This window comes from Drosophila santomea, unplaced genomic scaffold (genome assembly GCF_016746245.2).
Source record: "Drosophila santomea strain STO CAGO 1482 unplaced genomic scaffold, Prin_Dsan_1.1 Segkk69_quiver_pilon_scaf, whole genome shotgun sequence".
NCBI classification, from domain to species: Eukaryota; Metazoa; Arthropoda; class Insecta; order Diptera; family Drosophilidae; genus Drosophila; species Drosophila santomea.
In genome coordinates, this window is record NW_025319001.1 from 148,338 (window position 1) to 160,289 (window position 11,952).

At 41.4% G+C, this 11,952-nt stretch overlaps 1 protein-coding gene across 1 annotated transcript; it reads right to left on the reverse strand.

Moving 5' to 3' along the window:
• Positions 1-8,228: 8,228 nt before the first annotated feature.
• On the reverse strand, positions 8,229-9,682 carry LOC122756603. Its single transcript, XM_044006693.1, has 2 exons — positions 9,362-9,682; positions 8,229-9,155 (listed from the first exon to the last, which is right to left on the reverse strand). Exons 1-2 carry the CDS (start codon positions 9,680-9,682, stop codon positions 8,229-8,231), a joined length of 1,248 nt encoding a protein of 415 aa, XP_043862628.1.
• Between the last annotated feature and the right edge of the window lie 2,270 nt (positions 9,683-11,952).

Consider the following 11,952-nt stretch of genomic DNA (forward strand, 5'->3'; position numbering starts at 1 on the left):
TAAAAGGGTATACTAGATTCGTTGAAAAGTATGTAACAGGCAGAAGGAAGCGTTTCCGAGCATATAAACTATATATATTCTTGATCAGGATCAATAGTCGAGTCGATCTGGCCATGTCCGTCTGTCCGTCCGTCTGTCCGTCTGTCCGTCTGTCCGTCTGTCCGTCCGTCTGTCCGTCTGTCTGTCCGTATGAACGTCGAGATCTCAGGAACTACAAAAGCTAGAAAGTTGAGATTAAGCATACAGACTCCAGAGACATAGAAGCAGCGCAAGTTTGTCGATTCATGTTGCCACGCCCACTCTAACGCCCACAAACCGCCCAAAACTGCCACGCCCACACTTTTGAAAAATGTTTTGATATTTTTTCATTTTTGTATTAGTCTTCTAAATTTCTATCGATTTGCCAAAAACTTTCTGCCACGCCCACTATAACGCCCACAAACCGCCCAAAGCTGCTACGCCCACACTTTTGAAAAATGTTTTGATATTTTTTCATTTTTGTATTAGTCTTGTAAATTTCTACCGATTTGCCAAAAAACTTTCTGCCACGCCCACTATAACGCCTACAAACCGCCAAAAACTGTGTTTAAGACTCTCCTTCGCACTTCCACTAGCTGAGTAACGGGTATCAGATAGTCGGGGAACTTGACTATAGCGTTCTCTCTTGTTTTTTATTAAAACATGCAAGGAAAACTTTACTTTTGCCTTCCCCATCTTTATTATACGCATTTATTTTATTTTTAATACATATTATATACTATTTTATATTTTTTTATTATACCTATTTTAAATATATACATATCCATCCCTATACATACATATACAGTGGCGTGCAAGTATGAGTACATGTTTGCTACTTTTGACTGTTGGCCTAAATAAAAGAAGGTATTAGTTAAGCAAATGAACCCAAATTTTTACTATTGATTCTTTGATTATTTATTTACAAATTCTTAAAAAAAAAATATCAACAATGTAATTCTCTTCGTTAGGAAAAAATAAAATTTAAATTAACTCGCATGTACTCAATTATGCTCAATTTGAATTTTTAAACAAAAGCTTATCTTTTAGTACTTTGTCCAAAGACCCTTATTTCTAATGACGCTATTTATTCGCTTTGGCATACTTTCCACCAGATTTTGAATAATTTCTTTTGGAATAGCTTTCCATTCTTGCTGGATTCGTTGCCACAACTCGTGTTGGTTTGCTGCAACCGATTCGTAGAGTCCCAATCGTCTTTTCACAATCGACCACAAATTTTCGATTGGATTGAGATCAGGACTCTGAGCTGGCCACTCCATTAACTTAAAGTCTTGATTTCCGATCCATTCCTTCACGATTTTGGACGTGTGTTTCGGATCTCCATCTTGCTGGAATGTGATATCACTCTCATCATAAACGCATTTGTCAACAAAATCGCAAAGATGGGTCTGCAGAATATCTAAATAGTCCTCTTTTTTCATAATTCCTTCTATTTTCTTTATTGGTCCAATGCTCCACCAGGTAAAACAGCTCCAGACCATGACATTTCCTCCTCCGTGTTTTACTGTTTCCTGTACGTGCCGTCTTTGCAGCGACTCTCCAGGCTTTTTCCAACAATATTGTTTTCCGTCCGACTGGTATCGATTGAATTTTGATTCATCAGACCATATAACTTTTTTCCAGTCGTCCACTTCCCAATTTTTATGTGCCTTCGCAAATTTTAGCCGTGCTTTTATATTTTTATCGGACAAGGCGGGTTTCTTTTTTTTTAATTCGGAAACGTATCCAATACGCTTAAGTGCTCGACACGCTGTCCACTGGCTGACAGGCTTGCCTATAGCTACAGAAGCATCCTTGGGTCTACAATTCTTATCCTTTTTAATATTTTGCATCATAAGCCGCGCATCTGCATCGGTCAACAATCGACGTGGACCACTTCTTTGAATTTTGGGTACCGCGTTTCGCCTTTTTTGAACACGAATGACTGCTGACTGGCTTATATTTAACTTCCCAGCTATTATTCGCGTCGAAAATCCATTTTCAGTAAGGTTTATCACTGAATCTTCAACATTTATTGGCAATTTCTTCATATTTTACGTTTTAATACTAGTTAAGAGCAAAAACACGTGGAGATTCGTACCTTTTTGGTTGAAAGCTTTTATATTTATACTTTGATATTAAACTTTCTTAAAAACAAACGGTAAATTCTAAAATTAAACTTTTAGTTGAATCAGCTGTCCAACTTTTGTTGAAAAGTTCAAATTGAGCATAATTGAGTACATGCGAGTTAATTTAAATTTTATTTTTTCCTAACGAAGAGAATTACATTGTTGATATTTTTTTTTTAAGAATTTGTAAATAAATAATCAAAGAATCAACAGTATAAATTTGGGTTCATTTGCTTAACTAATACCTTCTTTTATTTAGGCCAACAGTCAAAAGTTGCAAACATGTACTCATACTTGCACGCCACTGTACATATTATCTACCCACAGCACCATTCTCATATCTCTCACATAAATAAAAAAAAAATAATAAATAAGCTCATGTTAGAAGTTATGATTTAGGCCAATTTTAGATGGAGAAATTAAATGGAAAAAAACTTAGTCTTATGAATAAAATGTTTTGAAGTTGAAATGATTTGCTAATTTTTCTGCCGTGGGGGTCATGCTGAACCTAAAAATGATAGGGTGTTAAAACGTGAACTTGAAAATAGGGACCATTTGAAATTATTTATTTTTTCTTGTACGGAATAAAATGGTCAAGGTTGGGTGGGCTAATACCAGTTGCTATAAAAACAGCCATAGCAACAATTTTTCAAGTCGCCTTGTTTCCTAAATTCTTTTCTGTCTATCGCCCCAATGTTTCCTTTTTATACCCGTTACTTGTAGAGTAAAAGGGTATACTAGATTCGTTGAAAAGTATGTAACAGGCAGAAGGAAGCGTTTCCGACCATATAAAGTATATATATTTTTGATCAGGATCAATAGCCGAGTCGATCTGGCCATGTCCGTCTGTCCGTCCGTCTGTCCGTCTGTCCGTCCGTCTGTCCGTCTGTCTGTCCGTATGAACGTCGAGATCTCAGGAACTACAAAAGCTAGAAAGTTGAGATTAAGCATACAGACTCCAGAGACATAGAAGCAGCGCAAGTTTGTCGATTCATGTTGCCACGCCCACTCTAACGCCCACAAACCGCCCAAAACTGCCACGCCCACACTTTTGAAAAATGTTTTGATATTTTTTCATTTTTGTATTAATCTTGTAATTTTCTACCGATTTACCAAAAAACTTTTTGCCACGCCCACTCTAACGCCCTCAAACCGCCCAAAGCTGCTACGCCCACACTTTTGAAAAATGTTTTGATATTTTTTCATTTTTATATTGGTCTTGTAAATTTCTATCGATTTGCCAAAAAACTTTCTGCCACGCCCACTATAACGCCTACAAACCGCCAAAAATTGTGTTTAAGACTCTCCTTCTCCCTTCCACTAGCTGAGTAACGGGTATCAGATAGTCGGGGAACTCGACTATAGCGTTCTCTCTTGTTTTTACTTTTTTTTTGTTCTTTTCGGATCTGAGTGCCCTTTTCCTATAATTCCCGAAGCACGCGAAATTTAATAATTCTTTTTGCATACGACGCCAGCACTGCGAGTAATACACTTAGAAAAACCCACCCATCGTCCCGAATCTGAGCAAGGCCGGAAGCAACGCGTGCGGTATTACCTCGTATGTCCATCAGCTGGTCCGAATAATAATAACAGTGATATGCTACACTTGCAGGTTTCATCGAGTGTAATTGATATTTTAGACGCCAGCCATACAGTATGTTTAGACATGAATCGTTCAAGCATGTAGTTACATTTGGGAAAATACTTATAAATGTATCTATTAAAATTACTGATTTTTTTTTTTCTATTTCCTTAAAGATCTTGGATTCCAAAGCATTTTTATTAATCTTGGTGTACAGGGTGGGCCCTCTACTTGTGACCCGTGTGATTCGTAAATAAAATTGTTAAGGAAAAGACAATTTGTTAATTTTGCACAGGCATTTATTTTAATTCAAGGAGATTAATATTATTAACATTTAAAATATTATTTGGATCATGTGCTCGCCTTTTTCCCTGATGACGAAATTGGCTCTTTGTTCGGCATTTTTCATCACTTTCTCGAGCGTAGCTTTAGGTATGGCCGCTATTTCACGTTCGATGTTCGCCTTGAGTTGAGTTAAAGTCCTTGGCTTGTTGATGTACACTTTAGAGTTCAAAAATCCCCACAAATAAAAGTCGGGTGGCGTTAGATCGGGCCATCTTGTTGGAACCAGAAGTTATGCATTCGCTTTCTACGCACAATTGGCATCAAAAAATCGGTTATCATGGCTCGAAATCGGTTGCCATTGACGGTAAGTGGCTTGGATTGATCGTTGGTGGAGTGTAGTTATCCACAGTTAATGTCTACTTAAAATGAAGAATCAGATGTGGTATGACGTTGGTCGATTTGACAATGTATGTCAAAGTTATTAAGAGTTTTCGTGGGTCACATTTAGATGGCCCACCCTGTATATCCAGTCCAATACACATTGAATTTTTCGATTGTTTCTGCGCCATATTTCGAAAAGTTGCCTATATATTACCAAATAGTGAGAAAAGGGGGACAAATAAGGATGAGTTTTCGATTTGTGGCTAAAGACAACACTCACAAGTACAATCTGGACAAATTAGTTGCTTTCAGCATGAAACAGCTTATTAGTTATATTCCATGAAAAAACGGAGAACGCATGTTAGTATTCTAAAAAATAATACACATAATTTGGAAGATGACTTTTCATAATTAAGTTGAATTTTCTGGACCAATTTTACAAATGTGGCACAATATAAAGCAACTAAATATTTTATTTTATTTTATTTCTTTTCAGAAATCAGCTCTTCGCTAGCACAGTTTCAAAAGCTGTCAACAAGTTTTGGTGCCGCTTTTAAAGGTTTGAATTCAAATTTTTTATTAATGTATGATTTATTTGATTTAGAATTAAAATAGATATATTAACATCGAAAACTCGACTTTACGCCAAAAAAATCGATTTCTGGACCACAGTTCACTGCGAGTATTCTTACTCGAACCAATTCCCACACAAATAATGGCGTGCAAGTCGGAGCCGAGGACCAGCAGCAGCGCAGTGGAGCAACTGGTGGAGTGCAAAAATAGGAAAATAGGAATTGCAGAAAGAGGGATACTTGGCCGCCGTATGCGAACACAATGCCCGACAACCGGCGATACGGTCTGGTGATAACAAACCAGAGTTCGGACGCGGACGGTGTGGACACCGTTGCCCTAATTGTGAACGCCAACCGACGCCGATGCGTAGGTTAAACTTCTTATTTTCCTTTATTCGACTCGTCTAACCAAGAACTCGTCACAGAATGCCGCGCTGATCTTCTTACTTATAACGGGGAGTTCATCTGGCGCTGCTTTTTTGCCACCATAGGCTTCATACTTCAGCCTTAGCTAAAATGGTGCATACATGGTACATACATACTTTTTAATACTGTGGGCCTTACGAGTATCTATCCGCAGACGTTCGACTCCAGCATGCTAGTGGTCTGCGAGGATGAGGAAACCGCCCAATGGGTCATCTCAGCCGTCTATGGTATGTGCCCGCCGCACTCCTGCCAGCCCTTAATCGAGTTCTTCGGCCTCCTGAGGACGTGAGGAGTCGCAGAACCCGGGCCTAAACACCGACAAGTGGGCCGTGGTCAATCGCTCCACCCTAGACTGCAATGATGTGGAGCGGCAGGTCCCTCAGTTCTGCGACAACATCGTGATAGAGCTGTTTGTCAATACGGAAAGTGGGGAATTCATCGCCGAACGATGCTTTAAACTACGTTACTGCTTCTGGCAACTTCGATTCAGTTTTGATTGCTAGGACTTTTTTGGGTTTTCCAAATTATTTGTTAGTATTTTTTGGCTATTTACTCGAAATAGTAAAATTAGAAAATTAAACGTGAATAAAAGTTATTGAAAAAAAAAATATGGCGGCTTCGCGGCAACTGCATTTCTGACCGAGTAATTTCTCTGGCATTGATTAAGTTTCTTGCACATGTAAGAGATAGGAACTTCGTCACCTTCGTCATTTATCTGCATAAGCACGCCACCAACGCCGGTGTGACTGGCGTCGCAGTGGATATAATACGGCCGTTGAAAATATGGGGTACGTAACACTGGGACATTACAAAGCTGCTTTTTTTAATTCTCAAAAGCTTCGTTAGCTGCCTTGCCCCAATTAAAACGTAGTTTTTCTTTCAACGCATCCGTTAAAGGTGCTGAGACAGAAGCATAATTTCGAATAAATTTCTGGTACCACCCAGTCATACCCAACAATCGTCGCAATTGCTTAATATACTTAGGAACAGGATAATCTACGATAGCGCTTATTTTACCCATATCCATTGTGATTGCGCCATTGCCTACAATATGGCCTAAGTAGCTGAACTCCTTTCTACAAAATTTGCTTTTGTGAACATTGATGGTTAATCCAGCTTTTCTTAGACAAGATGATATTTCTTTCAGAACTAATACATGTCGTTCAAAGGTATCGGATACGATCAAAAGGTCGTCTAGATATATAAATACTTCGTTTTTTAAAGTGCATGGAATTATTCGGCCCATTAATTTGGACATGGTTGAGAGCGCGTTGTTAAGACCAAATGGCATTACGGTGAAGTGGTAGAGAGGTCTACCTGTTACCGTAAAAGCTGTTTTATCACGCGAACTTGTCCCTAGTGGGCAACCGGCTTTGGCAACCGGCTTAGGATGCCATCTATGATGGGCATTGGATAAGCATCCTTGCGTGTCACTTGGTTCACCTTTCGACTATCTATACATAATCGCACTTTTCCGAGTTGGCGGACCAATACGACAGGGGAAGACCACGCACTGGTCTACTCTTCAATAACCTCTAAAGCAAGCATGCGATCCAGTTCATCATAAGTTTTTTGATAGCTGGGGACACAGGATAATGTGGTGTTTATTTGTTCTTGGTGAGCGGTTCTTCTCCAGGTTGCTCTTGGCCTTCCAACTCGCCTGCTTCCTTGGGGGTTCCAGTCTAGTGCCATCCTCACTATGCTACTCGGGTTTCTTCTGAGAGCGTGCCCTATCCACATCCATTTTTTCTTCCTTATTTGTATGTGAATCGGGGACTCGTCTGTAACGCGCCACAGTTCTGTGTTGGCTATTCTGTTTGGCCAGAATACCCCACATATGACTCTCAGGCATTTGTTGCTGAAAGCCTGTAGCTTCTGCGTTATTTTCTTCGTGGCGAGCCATGTCTCACTTCCGTATAGCAGTATGGATTTCACACACGCATTGTAGATCCTGAGCTTTGTTCGTCGGCTGATTTGTCGGTCTTTCCATATGCGGTATAATCTCCCAAATGCTGAGCGGGCTTTGCCAAGACGGCTGAAGACATCATCATCCACTCTACCACTGTTGGATATGATGGTGCCAAGGTATGGGAAACTGGTAATGAACCCGATTGGGTTCCCATTTATGTTGATGTTTCCTTGGCTGGAGTGGTTGAAGCGCATAGCTTTTGTTTTCGCTCGGTTTATCTCGAGCACTACGCTGCTGGTTATCCAGACGAGGTCGTCACTTTTCCTCTGTATGTCGTCGAGTCTGTGCGATATGAGACAGATGTCGCCTGCGTAGTCCAAGTCCTCAAGGTGTCTGGTGAGGTTTCACGTAATTCCGCGCTTGGAAGAGCATACTTCGCTCATTAACTCGTCTACTACGATGTTGAAGAGGAGTGGTGACAGCGGGCATCCTTGCCGAATTCCGGTGTTTGTCTGGAAAGGTGCACTTGTTTTTCCGTTGTGCAGTACCGCCAAGTTGGCATCGTCAAACATCGATTTGATGATGATCGATGAGGTTCGCAGGTACTCATTTTCTTGCAAGTGCTCGCCATATTGCTGCTCTTTCAACTGAGTCGAACGCCTTCTTGAAGTCGACGTAAAGCGGGGCTCTCTATTCCACAGCTTACTCGGTTATTATGCGTAGTGTATTTGCGTGGTCTACGCAACTCCTGTGTGGTCTGAAGCCTGCCTGTTCGACTCGGATTGATGGCTCAATTTTTTCCTGGATGCGTTCGTTCAGAAGTGTAGCTAAGATCTTGTAGCTGGTGTTGAGCAGTGTTTCCCTCTCCAGTTGTTGCAGTCACTAAGGTCGCCTTTTTTGGGAAGCTTCACAATGATTCCGCTTTTTCAGGAGGCTGGCACCGTCTCGCCTTCCCATATGCGTAAGAAATGTGGATGCAATATTTCAGCCATCAGTTGGGTGTCAACTTGAAGCAATTCGGCTGGTATGTTGTCTTCGCCAGCTGCCCTGTTGTGCTTCAGCTTCTTTATTGCATTCACGATTTCTCTTACATTCGGGGGTGCAGAGGGTATCCTGCTACTCCCACTTGGCGGCAAAACACTCCTGTAGTCTATGGCCACGTTTGGTGTTGTGGTGTGGCTAATTCCCATGAAGTGTTGGCGCCATCTTCGGATTTGTGCGTCATCATTGGATAGGAGGTTACCTTCTAGATCTCTGACTGGTTTGTTCTGTTTGTGATGGGTTCCTGTGAAACGTGCAATCTGCTGGTATAGCGAGCGCATGTTGTTCTCGCCGGCTGCTCGTTCTGCGTCTGCCGCAAGTCTATCCTGCTGTGCTCTTTTGTCCTTTCTGGCCGACCTTTTCACCGCTCTGCATAGTCCGTGATACTCCTCCCGGTACTGTGTGAGCTGGTTCGCCAGAGGCTTCAGGTGGTTCCTCCTTCTAATCAGGTCCCAGGTCCCTTCAGATATCCAGTCCGATCTTCCGCGTTGTTGCAGGCCGAGTATTTCCTCCGCCGTGGTCCTTAGTTGCCTGCAGGTGTGCTCCCATGGGTGGTCTTCTAGGGGGATCAGCTGTTCTCGCAGCGTGGACGTCATTCTCGTCTTCAGAGTAGAGTCGCTAAGGAGGTGCAGGTTCAGAGGGGGCGCTCGCCGGTGTTGACTGTTGCCAGTGTTCCTTGAGTGGTTGCGGTTGAGCTTTATTGAAAGTTCTCCAATGACCAACTCATGGTCACTGTCTATGGCTGCTCCCCTTTTGTTCCGTACGTCCAGTAGCAAGTGTCTCCATTTCCTGCTAATGCATATGTGGTCGATCTGGTTGCGCGTAATAGCACTTGGAGATGTCCAGGAGTACTTGTGGACATCTTTGTGTGGGAATATTGTGGCGCCGATGACCAGTTGGAATAGCCGGCAGAGTTCCACTAATCTCTCTCCGTTATCGTTGCGAGTCCCAGTTCCATGCTGGCCCATGACAGATCTTAGTCCGGTGTTGTTGGGGCCAATTTTTGCATTGAAGTCACCCATGAGGATGTTAATGTCACCTTGCGGTAGCTTGTTGAGGGTTGCTGTAAGGGCAGTATAGAAGTCGTCCTTGGTGTCGTCGTTTGCGTCTTCCGTCGGGGCATAGCATTGAACCTGGCGGTCATGATTCTATCAGAAATGGGTTCCCAGGAAACCAGTGCCTTCTTTATGCGCTTGGACACAAAAATTCCCACTCCATATCTGCTGCCGTCACTGTTGCCACTGTGTAGGACTAGATTGCTATCTGATGTTGTTGTTTCCCCACTGCCAGCCCACCTCATCTCGCTGATTCCAGCTATTGCAATGTGGAGTTTTTCCATCTCCGCCTCGAACTGTGCTAACCTAGATGGTTCTCTTAGAGTTCTAACGTGCCATTGTCCAATTCGTGTCCGTTTAGAGATTATTATGTGGAAGAATACTTTCTAAAAGTTAGAAAATAATTTCAGAGAGGAAGGGTTTAAACCCACGACACCGTGGTTAGCAGGTAGTTGCGCTATCCACTACACCACGAGGATCCTGGAAGTACAAGTACGCTTATTCGGCAATCATTTGGTGATGATGTAGGCGTATCACAACGTTGTGCTGTCATATTAAACGGCTTTGGTGGCGGAAAATTTTTTTGCACTCAGAAACTTCTTGCAAAAATATCAATTGATGGAATTGTGTACGAAACTGAAACGCTGGTGGTGGAAGACAATTTGCTTAGCGAAAATGTACTTTTGGGAAGAGATATTCTGTGTCGCGAGGACAGACAATTCATAATTTAGAGAAAAGAATGTATTGTCGAAAATATAAAAAAAATTTAAACTTCACAAGGCAGTTCATCGGTTGATAATAAAATCATAGAACGCGTCATATCGGAAAACTCGCGGATAAAACAAGCGAACTCGGTAAATGTTCTTAACAAAAATAGAAATGAATTTAACGTCAAACATTCCATGTTATGCAAAGCCGTATCGTACCCTGTTCGCCCTTAGGCCTATCGTCGCCAATATTATCTCCGAACTGCATGAACGCGATATTATTCGTCCCTCAAACTCGCCAAATGCCTCGGGAATCGTCATCGCCAACAAAAGTAATGGAGAGCATCGGCTATGCGTCGACTACCGTCGTCTTAATAGTATGACTCAAAAAATTCCATTTCCTATGCCCAACTTGGAAGAACAGTTCGCCCAATTAGCAGGCCATGCATATTTCACGCAATTGGATTTACGCATGGGGTATCATCAAATCGAGGTAAACGAATCATCGAAACCGTACACAGCATTCGTTACTTCTGATGTCCACTACGTGTATAACCGAATGCCATTTGGTCTTGTCAATGCTCCAGCCGTCTTTCAAGCCGTAATGAATAAAATAGTCAAACGCATGGAGCCAGGCGAAGTCCTCGCATATTTGGACGATGTGATAATCCCGAGTAAAACATTTAATGAAGGTATTCAACGGCTCGAAAAGTTTCTCAAAATCCTTAAGGAGAGTGGCTTAACACCACGCTATGACAAATGTAACTTTCTTCAGTCGGAGATAACGTTCCCTGGACACATCGTAAATAAAAACGGAACTACCCCGGGCGACAATAAAGTTAGTAAAATTTTAAAGTTCCGACAAATGCCAAAGAAATCAGAAGATTTTTAGGTTTTAATGGATTCTTTCGAAAGTTTGTGGAAAACTACTCCTTAATCTCTAGGCCCCTAACTCTACTTTTACGGAAAACTGAAAAAGAAACATTTAATTGGACGAATGTTCAACAAGAAGCTTTCCATGAACTCATCGGAAACAACAGTTGTATCAAAGACATTATAATTATTCTAATGTCTTTGGTTGTATATTATCGTGGTGAAAATGATTAAACTATTTAAAATAAAATTTTTATCATAGATTGTTTCTATTGGGTTAGGTTTTTATACCCGTTACTCGTAGAGTAAAAGGGTATACTAGATTCGTTGACAAGTATGTAACGGGCAGAACGAAGCGTTTTCGACCATATAAAGTATATATATTCTTGATAAGAATCAATAGCCGAGTCGATATGGCCATGTCCGTCTGTCCGTATGAACGTCGAGAACTACAAAAGCTAGAAAGTTGAGATTAAGCACGCAGACTCCAGAGACATAGACGCAGCGCAAGTTTGTTGATTCATGCTGCCACGCCCACTTTTACGCCCACAAACCGCCCAAAACTGCCATGCCCACAATTTTGGAAAATGTTTTGATATTTTTTCAGTTTTGTTTTAGTCTTATGAATTTCTATCGATCTGCCAAAAAAATGTTGCCATGCCCAATCTAACGCCCACAAACCGCCCAAAGCTGCCACGCCCACACTTTTGAAAAATGTTTTGAAATTTTTTAATTTTTGTATTAGTCTTGTAACTTTCTATCGATTTGCCAAAAATATTCAACGGCTCGAAAAGTTTCTTAAAATCCTTAAGGAGAGTGGCTTAACACTTCGCTATGACAAATGCAAGTTTCTTCAATCGGAGATAACGTTCCCTGGACACATCGTAAATAAAAACGGAACCACCCCAGGCTACAATAAAGTTAGTAAAATTTTAAAGTTCCGACAAATGCCAAAGAGGTCAGACGATTTTTAG

What these genes read in the sequence shown, in the direction of transcription:
- LOC122756603 (XM_044006693.1), bottom strand. Translation starts at nt 9,682, where the DNA reads ATGGAAAAACTCCACATTGCAATAGCTGGAATCAGCGAGATGAGGTGG. An exon ending in TGACATTAACATCCTCATGG is followed by an intron (nt 9,156 to 9,361) that starts GTGACTTCAATG and finishes ACGCGCAACCAG; the next exon opens with ATCGACCACATATGCATTAG.